Source organism: Apis cerana, linkage group LG9 (assembly GCF_029169275.1).
Source record: "Apis cerana isolate GH-2021 linkage group LG9, AcerK_1.0, whole genome shotgun sequence".
Lineage (NCBI taxonomy): Eukaryota > Metazoa > Arthropoda > Insecta > Hymenoptera > Apidae > Apis > Apis cerana.
The window spans coordinates 9,902,807-9,923,446 of record NC_083860.1 but is presented as its reverse complement, the minus strand read 5'-3'; the positions used below and the strand labels follow the sequence as shown (position 1 = coordinate 9,923,446).

General features: G+C 38.9%; 1 protein-coding gene across 10 annotated transcripts; it reads left to right on the top strand.

Annotated features, from left to right (window-relative positions):
- Nucleotides 1-3,276: 3,276 nt before the first annotated feature.
- LOC108002373 (1-phosphatidylinositol 4,5-bisphosphate phosphodiesterase) lies at nucleotides 3,277-20,634 on the top strand. 10 transcript variants are annotated; one of them, XM_062079750.1, is made up of 21 exons: nucleotides 3,293-3,580; nucleotides 8,503-8,559; nucleotides 9,298-9,355; nucleotides 11,072-11,339; nucleotides 12,027-12,086; nucleotides 12,607-12,744; nucleotides 13,048-13,127; nucleotides 13,674-13,809; nucleotides 13,924-14,024; nucleotides 14,095-14,261; nucleotides 14,415-14,625; nucleotides 14,693-14,951; nucleotides 15,224-15,424; nucleotides 15,571-15,772; nucleotides 15,845-16,002; nucleotides 16,068-16,274; nucleotides 17,478-17,850; nucleotides 17,916-18,068; nucleotides 18,172-18,349; nucleotides 18,836-19,286; nucleotides 19,495-20,634. In XM_062079750.1, the coding sequence occupies exons 4-21, from the start codon at nucleotides 11,169-11,171 to the stop codon at nucleotides 19,561-19,563; spliced, it is 3,315 nt and encodes a 1,104-aa protein (XP_061935734.1). In that variant the 5' UTR covers nucleotides 3,293-3,580; nucleotides 8,503-8,559; nucleotides 9,298-9,355; nucleotides 11,072-11,168; the 3' UTR covers nucleotides 19,564-20,634. The 10 variants fall into 10 exon arrangements, with proteins under 10 accessions (XP_061935733.1, XP_061935737.1, XP_061935730.1 ...); XM_062079749.1 differs by lacking the exon at nucleotides 8,503-8,559 and having other exon boundaries at nucleotides 3,277-3,580; XM_062079751.1 differs by lacking the exon at nucleotides 8,503-8,559 and having other exon boundaries at nucleotides 3,288-3,394.
- Nucleotides 20,635-20,640: the final 6 nt, after the last annotated feature.

Genomic DNA, 20,640 nt, shown 5'->3' with positions numbered 1-20,640 from the left:
GAATAGAAAATAGAGGAACCGAAGGAGGAAGTTCTTGAGCGTATGGATGTTGATCGTATATTTCGCCGCCACGTACGTGATTCCCATTGTTTGGGAGCGAAATTTCCTCCCCAGTTGGGAAGTGGATCTAGATTTATCTGGGAACATTACCGGGTTCCGGTAAATACCTTGGGTAAGTTCGTTTATTTTAAGATTAACCGCGCGACACTGATACACAATACGTTTTCACGAGGGAGGATGTATCGCGGAGAAAATGTTACGAGATGCGGTAAGTTGCTAACATCATCGGGTCGTTTAATCGCATCCCCTGGGATCGCAACTACTGCGCGTACACTTTTCCATTAAAGAAAAAAGTTTGGTTTATTGGTCGGGTATCGAGTTTCGTTCTTCCTGACCGCAAGACTCGTTTCCGACTCGTTTGCTTTGTGAAATTTCCACGTGAAATTTCTTTCGTATTTCAAACGGCAGGATCATAATTGGAAAAATTTATAATATCCTATTGAAACGATTCGAAGATTTCGATCCGACGTTTTTGTTTGACGTTTGGACTCTTCCTGATCGAATAGGAATAGGTTCGTTGGAAGAAATTGAAAGAAGTATTGATCTCTAAGATGAATGGTAATGGTAATTTTTTGTCAATATCATCGACGAAGTGAACGAATCTTTTGTTTGATCGAAGCAGTATGAAAAACCAAAGTTTATTCTTCGATCGATATTATTTTAGACGGTTCTAGTATTCTCGTACCGACGTTTGTTCGAAAAGAGTTCTGTTACGGACAGAGTTCTCGTGATCGAAGAACGATGCATAAAATGTATTCAGAAGTCGTCTTTTTGAGTGCGTGAATGAAATTCGTGGACAAAGAAAGCAGATAGTGGAAAAAGGATGGAGATAAATTAAAAATTATGAATTCAGCGCCATCTTGAGAGTGCCGCAAATGAAACTCGCTAAATATAAGAATTGATCGTTAGCGCCATCTCTCTAATACAAAAATACGGCAAGATAGAGTAAGAATTAATATCCAATGCCATCTCTTAAGCATTTTTAAAGAAATGTTTACAACTATAGCCAAAAGATGGCACTTGCCATCAATTCTTATTCTATCTCTATCCTTCTTTTATTATTTTCTATCCTTTCTTTATGAGTTTCATTTGCGGCACTCTGCAGATGGCGCTGAATTCATTATTTTTAATCTATCTCCATCCTTTTTCTACATAATGCTTTCCTCTATATTTATATTTAGTCTACGAATTTAAACGCTCAAAACAACGATTTCTGAATAATTTTTTACATTGTTCTTTAATTTATCGATTAAAAATCTTAACAGAATAAATATTTTTACATTTATTTAATTTCGTTAAGAAAAATTTTAATAATTCTTTGTATTTTTTATGTCATTTCCTCGTAATGAAACCAATTAATCAGCCAATTTTTATATTTTTTTTTAAATATAAATAAAATAAAGATATAATCGTGAATTAAAAAGATTAAATTATATGAAATAAATTAAAACATCATCTTGAAAAGCAATGGTAAATATTTGTACTACTTAATTCTTTATACGAACTGTTGGACATTGCTGGATATATAATGTATTGCATTGTAGTATTTCACAATTCTATATTTTAGTAATTTTCTGATATTTTAAAATTTTATTTCATCACTTAAAAAAGAATCATCTGTTAAAATAGTTTGAAAAAATATTACATAATTAAATATATATTATAGATTTATTATTAGATTATAACATGCTAGATATTAATATATTTTGATCTTTTTTTCAATATTTCAAAATGTGTAATACAAAATCTCATAAGATGTCGCGCCTATTCCATTTCTGATCTATAATTACAGATTCGAAGTTTTCTACAATACATACATCTGGTAAGTGCTATAATTGTTTCATATCTATTATCGATATATTTCACCCTTTCATAACGTTCGTAACTTGATGCAATTCGAGATCGCACTAACTTTGATTCGATGCTTAATAAGATTAAGCAGAACTTTATATGCAGATTTCAGTAAGAAAGTTTCTTATTAAGAACTTGGAGAAATTGAATTTCGTTGTATATATAAAAATTAGGAAAATGAATAATTTTAATAATTTTATCAAATGAAAAGTTATATTTGAAAACAAATGACGTCGTTCTGAACTTTAGCCAATTTAGCTTTGCAAATGAATGAAATATTTGAAATATTAACTTTATACACATTTGTCTGCAAATATAAATAATTATCTTCACTTTATTTATTCAAGAAGATATTTATATCCTATGACACATTTTCATTACCTATTGAAATGCAATCGCAAATATGACAAAATACTGTACGGTACATTATTCAAAGATTTGCATATTCAAAGAAACTCTTCTCTCCATTGCTGTTTAAGTGTCTCAAATATAGAGGATTCATATTTCAAAATGTGGGATATATAGTTTAATGATTATTTTCGACCTTGATACAAAAATTCAGAAAAATTAATTTTGATTAATCGAATTCGAACACATATTTGAAACTAAACCAGGGATTGTTTAATTTTAAATCGGCTCAAATATTAATTTTCACAGACGAAATTTCACGCTTTCACGCCTTCCGATTGAAGTTATATACGAATAATTCGTACCTTGACGAATTGATATTCACGCCTAAATTTTATATACACCTCTCGAAACGCGTTGCCATTGAAACGCATTTCATGGTTCCGATTCTTCATGCCAAAGTGGAATCATACCGTGCGGTCAGACACGGAAACGTTTGTTTCCTTACCTAATCGCTCAAGTAGCGTCAAGTAGAAACAAAATCAATAAGAGCAAATAAATTACCCGAGAAACGTAAATTTGCAATCAAGTAATTCAAGTTTCACGATTGTTCGATTTAATTTTTACAAATTTTCCAATTCATCCCATTTGATTGCGCGATAAAAAAAATAAATATAATTTTTTCATTAAATTTCAATTCCAATATCTCAATCCACGACGCAAATAATAATTGTACCAAAAATGCACTATACGAGATACACGACATATTAAAAATAATATTTGAAAAGAAGAATCTATATCCTCTTCACGGAAACTCTCCCAATTATCGTGCAACAGGGATCATTAAATGAAATTAAATTCCTATTATATCAGAATTCACACGCTCCTTCTCTGTCGCGTTCCGATAAACGAGATTTCACGTAAATAATTTCCATGGAAGCAAGGTAAAAGCAGATATCGTTTTTATTAACCGAGCAGCGGAGCGCGGCACATGCGCGCAGGAGAAAAGGACGGTATCGAGCCAGGCTAGTGGCTTGCCCGTCAACAGACGGTGTCGCACCGTCAGTTTCTTCCGCCGCGCCTGAAAGGCGTTCAGTGTCGAGCCGAAGAAACGCGCGCTTCTTCTACACTGTCCGTTCGTATTTTTTTTTTTTTTTTAATTTTTTCACCACCAAGCGGATAGGTGACGCGCGTCGAGTGTGTGCGAGAAACGGGGAAGGAAGAGAGGAACCGTGACAGAGAAAGGGGAAAGAGAATGTAATCGAACCGACACGAGAGCGTAGCCGTCAGTCAGCCGGTTATTTCACGCATACACGTACGGGTAAGGCGAGCGAGACACCTTGCAGAAATTTCGTTCGAGGAGCGTGGTACGCCCATGTGTGCTCGGATACACGCGCGACTCGAGCGTGTAGCTGTGTGTATACACGCGCGAGCCGTCATCGTACACGACCGTTCATGGTTACTGCACGTCACAGACACATTGCGTTTCATCCGGAACCTTGGACGCTCTCGTATAAACTATGTATCAGTAGGGAAATTTACGTAGGATCACGGACGTCAGATACCGTGTAGTACGGACGTAATTAACGACGTAACGGTTCATAGACCTCCCGGATATAAGAAATCTGATGTATATGTATAAAAAAAAAAAAAAAATGCTTCGATTTCCAGGCGAACGAAACGAGTTTGAACTTTGCTACGGAAGGTGATACGCTCACTCGATCGACTCGATCGTTTCGTTCGTCTCCCGTATTGGAACGAACAATTCATATAGTCGTTCGTACAGAATAAATTAATTAGATTCCTTCCAGCTAGATAACCATTAACATCAAACAACATCCACTCGCGCGCATGTTCGCCAGTTAGTCACGGCCCTCTATCCGTGCGATATCTTTTTCCCTTTCACTTTTCTTCCTTCGTTCTTCTTCTCCTCTCTCTTTGCGTAACCTTTCCATCTCCCTTTCATTTCCCACCGCTTCCTCTCTCCGCCCATCCCCGCCGTCCCTTTCCTTCCTTCCCGTCTTTCTGCTTCTCCACCGCCTCCTGTTTTCCTTTCTTTCCCGTTGCGTTTACGTTACCGCTCATGCGTGCTGACCCACGCGAGCATTGTGTATGTCCCTTCGGTTTCTTTCATTCGTCTCGTCTTTCGTTTTACGCGCTACATCGCTACGTATCCCAAGATATACGTACACGATGCATATCGCAGCTCCGTACGCAACGGTTAACCACACAGGCGACGATTTGCTAATTAGCGGGCACGATTAAGAGGGGACTTGGTGAGAGAGGAGCACGAGCGAGAGATTAATAATCGCAGAGCCAAAAGATTTTTGAGGTCAAGGGAACGATAATGATGAGGCTAGTGCATAACCTTCGACGATATGGATTCGAACATCGCGAGATTTCGGCCTCCGAATTGGTCCTTTCGCCCCTTTTACCGTCCTCTATATCAGCAATCCACCAACGACCGCTTTATCTATTTTAACCCTCATTTTCTCTCTTCATTTCTCCTCCTTTCCCGACTTTTGACCTTCTCGCCTCGGAGGGGACTCGAGTCCGCGTGGAAAACAGCCACCACGGATAATTACGCTCGTTAGCGACGCGGAAATACCGCAATTGCCATTTCTTCACGGAGATTCTCTGGATTGTTAATCGTCTCTCGATCGCGTCAACATTTATCGCGACTATTTTCTCCCCGCTGCTGCTACTTTTTTACATTTTCCCAACCCGTTCAACCGTTGGATATCGAGCGTGTCTGTTAACTTTTTCGATTGAACGTAAATGCGTTATATCGTTGACGTAAGATGATCGATGAGGTTGACAAGTTCTTGCGGATGATTTATACGATGACGCTGAGTTTCGATGAAAAAAAAGAAAAATTAAACGGAGATAAGTTGCAAATAAATTATATACGCGCGTGTTTGAATAATTCGCCGACGAGGAAAGTTATACTCGAGAGATGTATATTGAATCAATCGTAAAAATAAAATTTACTTATTACGTTACGATCTAATTCTTTCGATGAAATGTTTCCGTTCTTTTTTTTTTTTTTAACGAATTAAAAATTATCCACGATCACGAGGGGAAGGAAAATATAAAGATAAATTCGTCGAAATTGTTATCCAAATTAGAAATTCAAATCAAAATGGGCGAAGGGATTCATCCAAATCAGAGAGTTTACAACGGGTAGGACCTGCGAAACGTGTAATAACCTCGTCTTTTCCTATTGGCGTTATTGCTCAATACGGGTCACGACCCTCATTTATTTCTTATTCTTCTCGAAGAGGCCGGCGAGCGCATTAAGCGATTGAGCGGTCAATGTCGCGGCGTGCTCGTCGTCGCCGTCGTCGTTGTCGTCGTCGGCCTTCAAAAGCCTGTGCCGGAAGTCGTGTAATTATCCGACCCATCGCCCGCGTAATCGAGCCACTTGCCTATTAATCTAACGCGTGAACAAATTCTCGCTGACCTGCCCCTCTAACGCTCGCTCTGAATCCGCGCAAGTAGCCAAGGTATTCATCCACTGTGCAAATATTTTTCCAACAACGTCCCATTTATGCGTGTATCAAAGTGCAAATGTTTGCCTTGTATTTACGACCGCGGCGCGAGCATATGCGCGCGTGTAACGCTGCCTATTCCACCAGAGATAATGCGTATCGTGTAATGTTTGTAAAAAGTTCCTCTTCGTTGAAAAACACGCGCGTGCGGGATACAGGGTGGCAGAGGAGGTGTCTCGTCGTGTCGTCGGACTGGGCGGACTTGTTCTGCCCGATTTTCGATATTATTTTATTGCTAGATTATCTGTGGAGCGATAATTTCATTCATCTCGAGAGGTTGAACACAGGGTGAAGATATTACGCGGTATTGCATAAGCGCACATAACCTTCCTTCTCTTTCGACCATCCAACCAGGCCGTTCTCACGCTGCATTATTCGTTCAACGTTCATTTTCCTTCCCGTAAAAATAATAATCGGAGTATATCGACACGGCGGATATTTACGACCGAGCTTCGTCTATCTGAGGGAATTCGAGAATTTTTACATCGCGATTCGCGAATTCGTGAAAATAATAAAGTGACGCGTCGATTGCGTGCAATCGAGTTTTGGAAAATCGTGTAAACAAACATCTCGATCAGACGGGAGGAACGAAAATCGTTAAGCTACGTTCCCACCGAAGCAACGATTTATCAAACTTTTTTTTTTTTATCATTGTTTCGTATTCTTGGAAAAAATTCTTAGGAGAATTTATCTATTATCGTCCCAACGTTTCTCGCGTTTTTCTTTTCTTGTTTTTAAGTAAGCCGTCGGCGTCGACGCGTCTCGATAGGAAGGAACTCCAGCGTCACCTTGAAACCGAAAACAGAAGCGAAAAGAAATGGAAACACTAGAGATCTAGTTCGAAAACAAAAACTTGCCTCTGCAGCGTTCATATTTGTCAAAAATATCGAGCTTCTTTCCATTTGGTTGAGTCGATGAGAACGCTGCTTTACGCTCGAGAGAAGTTTTACGAGGGGCCGTTTAGCGAATGCGGTAGAGACTATCAACAGGGATAAGCTATATTACGACATTCCGCGTTCTTCCGCTTTCACGACCAAAATACTCGATCACCACTTTGCCATTAAGTAAACCGTAGCGCGCGCTCGTGCTTATGATACGTCGTTACTTGGGCTTCCCCCTCCGCTCTTGCTCGAAGAATTCGTTTACTCTGTCAGACGCCAGAAACGTTTTCATCGTGCCAAGGAAGAAGCAGCGGCACGAGCCGCGACTCCTACATTATTTTCGTAACGTTCCTCTGTTTACGCGCCGCCTCTGTGTATACGAGCTACGCGCCCGTTCGTGCAGAGATGTCGTGTGGGAAATAAATCGGCCGTAATTACGCGCGTGTGTGGACGTCATTCAATTTTATCAGAATCAATTACACGTTTGATGAATCGCGAAGAAAAAAACGGTGAAGAAATTAAATATATAATACGAGACGGTTATTCGTCTAAATTTCTCTCCGCTTTTTAATTTTATCATCTTTTTTTTTTTTAATTTTAAAATGTTTAGCTTGTATCTTCCATGACCAATTTGTTGACGCGCGGCCAATGGAGAAGAGATAAACTCGTACTCTCGATGCTTTTTTCGTTTACTCGAGGATCGTTTGAAAATATCAATTCCGCGAAAGAAATAAATATCGCGAACGAATCCGGGAAGAAAAATATCTTACAACGTGGACGATGTTTTGAACACTTCCGCGCTACACTTATTTTCATAGGTTACGTAGGTTTTACATAATCTTAAATTTATTTATCATTACCAATCTTATTTTCATCGTCGAAATTTTCGCAACATTTTACAATTTTTTTTTTTTTTATGAATTATTCGTCAATTCGTGAAAATCTAAATTGAAAAAACGCGGCTCGAACAGTTAACTATGATTAATGGCGAAATCCAGGAGACTTGTTTCCCTACGAACGGAATAAGCGGACGAAAACCAGAATCAACGTCAATCTTTAAGAATTTATAGCAGGGTATATACTTCTTATACGAGTCAGATTGGTGGACGTCTGAAAATTCTGAAACCCAGGCAATCCGAAAATATCTACGAGTTCGTTTCGTTATACTTATTCCCCCGACCTTATTCCCCCGCTTTCTTTATTTTATTTTTCTTTTGTGCTTCGCCGGCTTTGTTGGTACTCGTGTTCGGTCCAGTTGTGTTTCTCATACCCATTATATACCTCCATTGTATCCGTATCTATCTCTGAAATTTTTCACGAATATCTAATTCGACATTCGACCTCGCGTTTCTTCCTTTTTCCTCTTCTTCTTCTTCTTCTTCTTTTCTTTTCTTCAAATCGATATCCGATCGTGGAAAAGTTTATCGTTACATTTTACTGATCTCTTCCCTTTTTCTTTCCGATCGGTATCTAATCTAATGAAGTTGTAACATTCGAATCGAAACAAAAGAACGTGAAGTTCTTCTTTTTTTTTTTTTTACACATAATTATCGAGCGTATAAGTTCCAAACGTCATCGATTCAATTTTTTTTTCTTTTTTTCAAAGCTTCCTTTTGCGTCAATTAAGATAACAGCACTCTAAGATAAGCCGAGGCGGGATATCCGTGTACGATAGAGAAACATCGATAGGTGCTCGACCTTTCTCGTTCGAATGATAAATCCATTTACCGAATGTTGAGCCAGCTTGAACGATAAGCACTCCCGTTTAATTGTACTCTCTGTGTTTGGTACGGCGCTCTTGTGATTTTCAGAGGCAATGTCAAAGTTTCGTGTAGCAACGATATTATTCCCGGTCGCGTTATCGTAGAGTAAGTAGCGTTATCAGCTTTCTCTCTTCGTTTTCGCGTAAAGAGAAAATTAGAATTCAGATGGAACGAAAAGAGTCGCATTCATTCTGTCCATCTATGCCGGTTCATCGAGCAAAGACAATGATTGCAAAAAGTGTTTCCACGTACTCTTATTTTCATCTGTCGTTCTCATTTTATGCTCGTAATGTCCAATTTTTACAATATGGAAAAAAAAACTTTGACAGATTGAAGAATTAAGAATTTAACATTCACATTCTCTCGTCAAATAAACGGTAAATTGTTTTTCGAATGAAGAAAATTGCGATTAGTTTATTTTTTTTTTTTTAATTTTTATCGGTTTATATTTCTTCTTGCTAACTTGAAATTATTAGTATTACACAACTGCGATTCTCGGCTCCTTTGTGCGAAGTATAACATATTTGAACTTGATCGATCGTTCGTGTAAATATTGTAATAAAGATAACATTTCGTGGTCGCATCGTGCGATTCCTTGAATTCGGTGTGTCAAAGAAATTGAACGATAGGCGGTTGTCCGGTTGACCGGAAACGAGGCAACAGTTACAGGAAAACGATGTTTGACAGCGGTTTGAAATATATACCGAAGTTCGATCATAAAATTCGGTGAAATCAATTTGTATACCAATTCTATCTATAGAATCTCGAGACCTTGACTTCTGCGTGTTCGAAGGTGTGTACGAAAACTTGCATTCACCGAACTTGTTCTTTCTTATTTTCTAGGTGAAGCGGAGAGCTAAGAGATGTGCAAGCCAGCGAGGAAGAAACGTTCTTAACGTTCGTAAGTGTCCCATTTACCGCTAGTTTTATCGCGTTGTTTGCTTCCCCTCGACGCGGTCCACGAAAGATAGAACTTTACCATTTATTATTCACCGTTTATCTTTTATGCCTCTTGCTTCGATCGCGCGAGGAACGAGATCGAATTTTGATCCTTGGCTCGGCAAAATAATAAAAAATGATCATCCTCCTAATCGATGAAACCTCGTTGCATACGAAACGTTGAATTATCTAAGCTCGAGATTCGTGAGGGCAGAGCATAGAGTGTGCTCTCTAGTATCGTTCTATTTTTCACCTAAACTCTTTCTATGCTTCGTCCTACTTTGTAACTAGGGAATAAAAGGTCAATCGGTGCCCACGATGCCGGTAAATTCTTTGCGCTTCGATACGATATCGACCGATCGAAAAAAAAAAAGAATGAAAAATCTCACGGCGATCTCGTGCTGCACACCTGCAACAGTGTATATTTAATTGGGGACTCTCGTAGGCGATGTGACTTCATCTTCGGTGACCTCACTTCCGTTTAACCTTACAGTCTCGTTGTACATTTTTATAACGTACATTTTATAACGAGGATCGAAATTCGCGGGAGAAAAGAAGCTCGTTGTTTGATATTAATATTATCCCGCAAGTTGGAAAACAAGCGAAACAGCGTGGAACAAAATTTTTTCGCCTCGTTTCTGAGAAGATCGAATTTAAAAATTCGTGAGCACGATATTTATTACGTGTATTTATTTCTTCCGTACAAAGGAAACTTGTGTCCCCCGTTCTGCGTCTATTCTTCCACGCATAAGAATAAAATAAAACAATTTCGATTTTTCTTCTTTTATCCTCACCATCGATCCACGTGCACGAGCAGCGAAAGCGAAATAGAGAAATGCGATTAACTCGATTCCCGTAGGAGAATGATGGCTCTCAGGGGCCAAAGTAACAAATAAAAATCGTCGTTCCTCTTGACTCCACAATCGATCCATTCGGTCGATCATCGCGATGAACGATTTTCGAGGATCGAGACGAGAGATTGTTTAGGATAACGTCGACTGTCTCGCGTTTCGCGTAACGAAGTGAACGAGGTTTAATTGGATTTTGATGCAGGTTAAAGAGGCACGTATCCCCCTCCCTTTCGTTCTCGATCAGGTTAACTCGATTGTGGCCCGGAGAAATACCATTAAGAGACACACTGTACGTGGATCAATCGATCCCTCTTCCCCCCCTCGTGTTCAATGCCGCGCGTTTTAAATAAATGAACAGCATCAAAGAGTAACCGGCCGAGATTTGTTTCGTATTCGAAACAACGAAGCGTTGCTTTCGTAATGAATCGGAGCAACGTTGGAATCGTTAACGAGGCAATATGATCTTGCAATATCGCCTATTCCCATTTCCATTAATTATTTCAAACCAAACTTCGTATCTAAATGTAGATCGGTTAGTCACGTAATTCGATTATTTTGAGTGGAGCGAGGGAGCAGTGTTGGTATCTACCACATCTCGTTCAATTGGAAAACGTTTTATCTTTCGTGGGCAGCGGCTCGTGGAGACGGCGGTTAAACGGCGTTGAAAACTCTAATCTTTTATCCCTACGAACGCGTAATCGTGTGAATTGCCGCGTGCAAATCCGTAATAAATCCGTGTCACGGACGCGGATGACGTTTTGGAAATTGACGTTTCGAAAGTTTTGAGAAAATCATCATTTTTTTTTTTTCTTTCGCGTCGTTGGCAGGATTTGGACGACGAGCGGGTGACGCGTGATAGCGTCCCTTGATACGGTCGAATCGGTGTGAAGAGAGAGATTGAGAGAGTGAGAGAGAGAGAGAGAGATGACGAAAAGATTCGAGTTCAATTGGCAGATCGAGGTACCCTTAGCCCTCCGTCAGGGATGCATGTTCGATCGGTGGTCGGAAGAGAAGGACAACACGGAGCTCGAGCTGAATTGCATGTTCAAGGTCGACGAATATGGGTTCTTCATCTACTGGCAGAGCGAAGGAAGGGTGAGTCAATCTGCTTCTCACTGTCCGATTTATTCTCCGATTTATTCGGAATAATATAAGAATACTCTCCCTCTTTTTTTCCAACGGGCGAGTTGGGAATTTAGGATCTAAAGGGAATATATTCTGGTTGCAACTGGAACGTGAAAATATGGAATAATAAATATTCGTGTCAGATATTCGCCTGATTTTAGGTTAGGGAAAATTAAATGAAAAATTCCTAAATTCCCGCTGGATCGTCTTTGTTCGTGCGCGTTAAAGCTTGCATCGCGTCTTTCGAAACAAATGCAAGCTAGAGAAACGTATCGATTCCTCGAACTGATATTTGTCTTTTAATCATTTAGCTCTCGACCTTATTGCTACGTCGTTATTTTAATAATATTAAAATTTTTTGTTTCGTAGTAGCGTAGAAATTTTCTATTTTCTAATTACGTAATATGATAATCCATTTCATAAAGAGATTAAATTGACAAGCTGATTGATTGAAATCGAAATTGATCAACTTCGCCTTTCGAGAAATGTTTGATTTCAATATTTAAATTTGCAGAAATTATCCATCTATTACCAAGCATCAGGTTAGAATCTTGCAACTTGACCTTGACAAACAAATCTTGACAGGTTTCATCGTATTATGCGCATTTAATTGCCGCGTTTAATTGCTTAAACGTTTCGTATTTACGTTTCAAATAGGACGGGGACGTGATAGAGCTGTGTCAAGTGAGCGATATACGCGCCGGCGGATTACCAAAGGTAAGAATGTCATATATCCAACGATTGTCATCCTGTTTCGAACGTGACATCCATTTTTCATCAAAAAAAAAAAAAAAAGAAAGAAAAAAAAAGAAAAAAAGAAAAATGTTCAAAATTTCAACGGGACACATAATCGTTTTGACGGCTATCGATTCGTTATTGGAGATAAAATTTTTATTACGATTTTATTCTCTTCTTTTTTATATACGATTTCATATACGACGTGGATCTGCAAAAAAATATTTATCATATTTTTTTTCTTCTTTTCTTACTTTCGCGTACAAATAAACTGTAGAAATTTTTGTTTTAAATTACAATTTTAATTTTAAAAACAAGAATACATTTTTACTTCAGTTTTCGATATCCACTTGCTAATTATTTAACGCCACCCGCTCTTTTTATCCCCCTTTTTCTAAGAAAAGAGAGTTTATAAGAAACTGGATCGATAACGCACGCTCGTCTTAATCAACCGCCTGCCAACCGTACAAATTGTATAATCGTTTTCTAATCTTTAATTTAGGACCCGAAGCTGTACGACAAGCTTGTGACAAAGCACGGGGAGCAATTAGAGGAGAAATGTTTAACCATCTGTTCGGGCGTAGATTATACCAATATTAATTACCAGCATGTCGTTTGCCCGGATTCAGCTACGGCCAAGGTAAATTTACTCGTTACGTAATCCGTTCTATTTGATATTTCCCTTTGAAAATTTAGCAAATGAACCTGAAGGTTCCTAAGCACTTTTGCAATTGTTCGGATAATAATATATAAAAACTCTCTCGACGATAATATTGCGTCACCTATTACGTGACGTAATTCGCCGAATTATACGAGGAGGGGGGGAAATACGAGAGATGGGTATTTACGAATCGATCGTAGAAAAGAAATTTTCCAATTCATTCGGTTAAGCAGTTATTATCAGGATCAATAAAGTCCACGTGTTTGCTGTGTCCCATGACAGATATGGCTGGATGGCATACGATCGATTACGCACAACGTGAAAGCCAACAACGTTTGCCCGCTTACGTGCTTGAAGAAACAGTGAGTTTCCTAATGCAATTACACACATATACACACATATATCGCCGATTGACATTAACGCGATGAAACAATTAGCCAGAAACAAGTATTCCACACCTGTAAACCCTTTATTTGCGATATCGATTTTAAATATCGAGGGAGAGAGAGAGAGAGAGAGAGAGAAGAACGCGTAACATTTCCTGGTTTTTCTTTTTTCAAAGCGATCAAGAATATGTTATAACGGCAGTATTATTACCCAACGTATTTTTATCCTCCAGAGATGTAACGTAATTTTCTTCCTTCGAATAAATTTAATCTCTCCGAATATTTCGTAACTTTGCGTAACTTTTCCTTTTTTTAATACATTTGTAAAATTTAAATTTTTCTTATACGTCTAAATTATTATTATGATCTACATTCGTGCATACTTATATACGATTATTTTCTACTTTTTCTATAAAGAATGTATACGTATATACATTTTGGACCCTATGACCCTACCTCGATCTCCCTCAAGATTCTGAACGAGGGTCTTCGAGGAGTAAATAAATGTTTGCCGTGTTCCAGTTGGATGAGGCTTAGAATGCTGATCGATCCGAATGGAAAAGTTCCGGTGAAAGTGGTCGCGAGAACTTTCGCATCTGGGAAAACGGAAAAGCTTGTTTATCAGTGCCTCGCCGATTTAGGTCTATCCAGCGGAAAGGTAAGAGGCGAGAGAAACGAAAACAAAAAAAAAGAAAGAAAGAAAAAGAAAAACACGCATAAGAGCGATCGTACGCTTGCCTTGCCGAAACTTTTGATGAAACCGAACTTGCAGAACGATGTGATCGAGCCTGAAGACTTCACCTTCGACGCTTTCTACGCGTTATACCACAAAATCTGCCCTCGAAACGACATAGAGGAATTGTTCCAGTCCATGTAAGTAATTCCGCGAATAATGAAGGAAAGTGGTGACGATGGTTTATTCGAACTTGAACTTTATTTCCAGCACCCAGGGCAAAGCGGACACGATCAATCTCGATCAATTGGTCATGTTTCTGAACGAGAAGCAACGAGATCCAACGTTGAACGAGATCTTGTACCCGTTGTACGACGAGAAGAGGGCGTTGGAGATCATAAATGATTACGAGCAGAACGAGATAGCGAGGAATCAAAGTAAGAATTGTTATTTTTTTTTTTGCCATCGAAAATGTTTCTTTCTTCTCTCTCTCTCTCTCTTTCTCTCTCTCTTCAACATCGATCGTGTATCTCAAATTTAGTTTGTACCTTTCGTGTAATGGGATCCTTTCAGCAATCACGTCCTTTCAGAAACGATGACGAAGGACGGTTTCATAAGGTACCTGATGTCAGACGAAAATGCCCCCGTATTCCTGGACAGGCTGGACGTTTACATGGACATGGATCAACCGCTTGCGCATTATTACATCAACTCGAGCCACAACACGTATCTGTGCGGCCGTCAATTCGGCGGGAAGAGCAGCGTCGAGATGTACAGACAGGTGTTGTTGGCCGGTTGCAGGTAAGATTGGGACGAGAGCGATACGATCGAGTTGTGAAGGCGTGTGAAGAACGCGTGGAACTTGAAGGTGCGTCGAGTTGGATTGTTGGGATGGAAAAGGGGAGGACGAGGAGCCGATAATTACGCATGGCAAAGCTATGTGCACGGACATTCTCTTCAAGGACGTGATTTACGCGGTGAGGGACACAGCGTTCGTCACGTCGGAATATCCGGTCATTCTTAGCTTCGAGAACCATTGCAGCAAGAAGCAGCAATACAAATTGGCCAAATACTGCGACGAAATTCTGGGCGATCTGCTTCTCAAGGAACCGCTCAAAGACTATCCAGTGAGTTCATTTCCGTAGTTTTATTATTCGAATGAAATTGAAAACGTTGTTCCTTTCACCGACTTCGATATCTTCTCATATCTCGCGATAACGAATTAAATACGTCAATACGAAATCGATAAAATCCTCATAGGTAGCCACCAACTTATCTAAAAATTTATCCGTAATATGGAGTTCGAGTATCGCTCGATTGAATTACACATCTGCTTGTATATCGTATTATCGAACCGAAAGAGAAAAGACATATAACGAATATCGTTGTGATAAAATAGCTGGAGCCAGGAGTACCTCTGCCGTCGCCCAATTTGCTCAAACGTAAGATTCTGATAAAGAACAAACGTTTGAAACCCGAAGTGGAGAAGCACGAGTTGGAACTGTTTCGGCAAGGCCAATTCGTCATCGAGGACGAGGTCAAGGAAGACGCGAGCGCGCCTCCCTCTGTCGCTGTTGTCGTTGAACAACAATCGGTAAAGGTAATACGACTATCCATTACGTACGAAATACGTATATAGAAAAAATTCAGTTCGTTGAAGAAGAAGAAAGAAAAAATTTATTATATCCCGGCATTGATTTCCCGGTAGCAGTCACAATTAGAGAAAGAAATTTGCCCGATTTCCAGGAAGAGGTTTCGACGACCGAGTCAGTCGCATCGTCGACGACCGGCAACCAGCAACAGTCGAGCTCGAGCACGGGATTAGGCGAAACTCTGGACATACCCGTTCCACCGTATACGGGGAGCACGACAAACGTCCATCCATGGTTGTCCTCGATGGTCAACTACGCGCAGCCCATCAAGTTCCCAGGCTTCGATGTTGCCGAACGTAAGGCAAAGATTTCCCTCGGTTATACGGTTAAACGAAAGAGACGATTGATGATAGTGCCCTCTTGTACAGAAAAGAATATTCATCACAATATGTCTTCCTTCGCGGAAACCGCTGGCCTCAATTACTTGAAGACCCAAGCGATCGAGTTCGTCAATTACAACAAGCGGCAAATGAGCCGGATTTATCCGAAAGGCACCCGAGCGGATTCATCGAATTACATGCCACAGGTAATCCCCACGAGATCCGCGTGCCTAAAATCCTCGTTCAAAACCGATCGATCGATTGAAAACAGGTCTTCTGGAACGCTGGTTGTCAAATGGTGTCGTTGAATTTCCAAACCGCGGACCTGCCCATGCAACTGAATCAGGGCAAGTTCGAATACAACGGTTCCTCCGGCTACCTACTCAAACCTGACTTCATGAGACGTGCCGATCGAAGCTTCGACCCGTTCGCGGAGAGCCCTGTGGACGGTGTAATCGCCACCCAATGCAGCGTTCAGGTAATCTCGAAATTATTCTCCCAATTCTGATTTATAGAAACAGTCTGCATTTCCAAATCTACGATTGCTACCAAGAACTTCTTTAAGTTTATATATCGAGTTATTCAAAATCGATAGTCCTTTCTTTTAAGGGAAAATTTTAAGGGAAGGATAAAGTTACTCGACTGTAATTCGTTCAAAGCATCGTAACGTAAGCAGTTAACTTTACTCGAAATTTTAACCACAGACACATAATTTTTCTATTTAAAAAGTTTTATTGCTCGATATTATCTTATCATTATAATTGCTATTGCGCAATGTAAAAATTTAATTAATTTTAATGTTGAATACGTTCATAGAAAAGTTATAAATATACACTGTTATGAATAAATTATTAACACTTCTAAAAGCAGTGATGTTTTTGAGATCTCAATATCTTTTTACACGATTTATAACGATTTAAATTAAAATAGATGTTTCGTCATATCCGTTATAAAATTGAAATCTTTAAATGCTTCTTAATAAATTCACGGAATATTGAAATGTGACCGATCAGTTATCGATTAGTTCTCTGCATATATATGCGTATTTTGTTCAATCTGTAAAAGAATATAAAATTATTCAACAGTGTACTTTCCAAAATCAAATCATTTTTCATCATATTTCCCATTTTCATGCTGTTGCATGATTTGATATAACCGTATCATCGTCATAATTTTGATATCGGGAATAGATCTATTTATTTATAAATAAATTTTTAAAATAAAGTACAAAGAAAAGAAAATACAAGATATTCAACAAGATACACAACATTAATTACTGTAATATCATGATTTTATAATTTAATTATTTATCTGATTCGCTTAATTCCATCATAAATTCAGTTCACAAAATTTCATAAAATTTCACTCTTTAAAATTAATTTAAATTAAATATCAATTACAACAGTTATAAATTAAATTAAATATTAATTATAAGAACTATAAACCTTATAATTATATTCTTACACTACTCTTATTATATTATTATACCATATTATCATTGTTATACTATAATAATCTACTATCATTAGATTAACTTTCAACAATTAAGACGAAACTCGTTCTCAGTTAGTCTGTCTAACGACTAATGACTGGCGAAACCGTAGCGAAAGGCGATTAAGAAACGTGAAACAGAAAGAGATTGACTTTGAGAGAATTTTTTTGGCATTTGTTCATTGGCTAGGTGATCGCTGGCCAATTTTTATCCGACAAGAAGGTCGGCACTTACGTGGAGGTGGAAATGTACGGTCTGCCTACGGACACGATCAGGAAAGAATTTCGGACCAGGGTGGTTCCAGCGAACGGCCTGAATCCCGTTTACAACGAGGAGCCTTTCCTGTTTCGAAAAGTCGTGCTGCCGGATCTGGCCGCCCTCAGATTCGCGGTTTACGACGAGTCGAACGGGAAGCTGTTGGGCCAGAGGATCGTCCCCTTAGACGGTCTACAGTCAGGATACAGGCACATATCCCTGAGAACAGAGGCGAACTTCCCCATGTCCCTGCCTATGCTGTTCTGCAACATAGAGATCAAGATTTACGTGCCGGACGGGTACGAGGGTAAGCGTCTCGACGCCATATTTTCTCGATATTTTTAATTCGAATTGGGGGGTCGAACGTAACAGGGCTTATGGACGCGCTCACGGCGCCACGGGCCTACAAGAAGTCGGAGAACGCGTCTCAGAATAAGATGCGTGGGCTTGGGATAGAGGAGAGCGACAGCAAAGGGCACTGTGATTCCGCGCCCGCTCATCATCGGGAAGCGCCTAAACCTCGAGGTAATCGCATTCATTTTCGATTCAATTCAGTGGAATTGGATGGTAGAAAAATGGGTTTATGAGGATTTTTCTTTCTTTCTTTTTTTTTTCTTTTTTTCTTTAGAGGAAATGAAATTCAATCCCATAACGGCTGAATCGTTGAGGCAAGAGAAGGGGTATCAGAAAGTGTTGAGAAAGCAGCAGAAGGATTTGGAGTCTTTGAAGAAGAGGCATCAAAAGGAGAAACTTACCGTCCAGAAACAACATTGCACAGCGATAGAGAAGATTATCAAAGGAAAAAAGTACGTGATTTGTTTCTTTTTTTTTTTTTTTTTAACTGATGCAACGAGGAACTTTTTCCTTGATTATTGACTGTGCTTCTATCTGTTCTAAACAGAAACACGTGCTAAATATATATCCTACTTTTCTATATATATATATATATATATATATATATATATATATATATATATATATATATATATATATATATATATATAGACCTCTGATGTTTCTCTTTAAACAAAGTCAGAAAGCCTCACTGACTAGTCCCATACTTTCTTGTTTTCTCCAATATTCCACTAACATCGTTTTAACCATGAAAAAGTCGGTGATTATTGGACAACAGAAGTAGTGGTTAATATTTCTTTCTCTTTAAAGTGAAGAAAGAATGAAAGAGGGGGATAATTATTGGACAGTTTACGACATAGAATAGTCGGAAAAAGTTTCTTTTAAAGCGAAGTTTCCTCCACCCAGTTAAATTTTTGTTTTATTTCTCTGTTCGATAGCAAAGCAGAGCTGTCGAGAGATCCGATCGTTCGTCGAGAAGTTTCCGAGCAAACGGTTCAATGGTCTCGATTGGCGGATAGGCAACGTCGAGAGGAACGTGACCTGATACGTTCACATTTAGAGGAGCGGAGGAACACTCTGAGAAAATTGTGTGTGGCTGCTCAGTTGGCTCAGCAGAAACAGCTGACGGCGCGGCACGAGCGCGAGATCAAAGAAATGAACGCGAGGCAGGCAAGGCTGTCCGTGGAGAGCACGAGGGAGGTGATGAACGATAAAACTTTGAAGACCCGGGGGATAAAGGAGGGCCGGCTTAGGGAGAAGCAGCAGAACAATACGAAAAAATTCATGGAGGAGAGGAGAATCGCACAAATGATTCAGAACAGGGAGAAGGAGAAGCTGAAAGTAATCCATGAGAAGCAATTGGAGGAATTGCAAAAAGACATGAATGCGGTAATTTTTAAATTTTTCTAGGAAGGAATTTTTATGATATAAGCGAACGTAACGTTTTCTCCGTTTATCTCTGGTCATCTTCGCTCTTCCTCGAAAATTTCATATTCGCTTATCCCTTGGAATACAGTGATTTTTATTGTCTGAAAGAATAATCTATTCCAATTAATTTACAAATATACAAGTTTATTTGAAAACAATATTCCTTCAGGTAATGGATATGTACAACAACGAGGAAATGGAGTACGAGTTGGGCCCTAAAACCGAATGCTACGTGTGATGGCCGATCGACGGATAATCTGGCAAAATTCTCACGAACCCGAGGTGCTGCTGCGATTTATAGAATCCGCTCCTATCGTTAATTACAACTGGAATTGGGATCAAGCCTCGTTCTCAAAAACTTTTTGGGAACCAGAAGCAACCAGACAAGCCGCGTTAATCGTATTCTAGTTCATTCTCCTGAATATTTTTTTATAAAAAAGAAGAAAAGAAGAAGAAGAAGAAGAAGAAAAAGCATCTTGTCACTTCATATTCTCTGTCGTCGCACGAGCAAGTACCTAGACTAAATAAGGGAGTCAATAAAAAAACTAAAGTGATCTAGTCAAGTTCTTACATATTAATAAGTATATATATTATATATATATTTATTATATATATATATACATAAAATATAAAATGAGAAACGGATCACGAGGTTCGAGCGTGCCGAGTGATTCGTCGATTTCAATATTTTTCGATTGTTAAACGCTATTACCGAATTCTATCGTACCGTGATGCGTGAGAATAAAGAGCGACTACAAAGAGCGTATGTATTTCATGCCTAAAAAAAAAAAAAAAAAAAAAAATGCCAAAAGGAATTTGTCGTGATGATTCTACGTCGTTTTTTCTTTTTTTTTTTTCCTTCTTTTTTTTTTACGGCCGAATAGAGCGAATTATGGAGAACACCGGCCGCCATTAGAGATAACTTCGATCATGGAATGATCTACAGATCGAGAAGTCACCCGTTTCGAGGATTCGTTCTTTTTTCTCCCGTCTCGAAACGGTACCCTCGCATCGAATGGTCCAAAGTCGTAAAAAAAAGAAAGAAAAAAAAGAAAATAAAAAAAAAAACATCGTGAGCCCAAAAAAAAAACAAAGCATTGTAAATATAAAGTGTAAATGAGATTCGAAGAGAAAGGGGAGCCTAGCGTTAATCATTATCACGTCGTTGTTTTCTTTCTTAATAACGTTATTTACACAAATTATTATATTAACTTATATTATAACGATATAACGTTCAATATATATTATATATATATTGAATTATAAAGGAGTAAAGAGAAGAGGAGAAATAAAGAGATTGCTAGCTCTACGATGA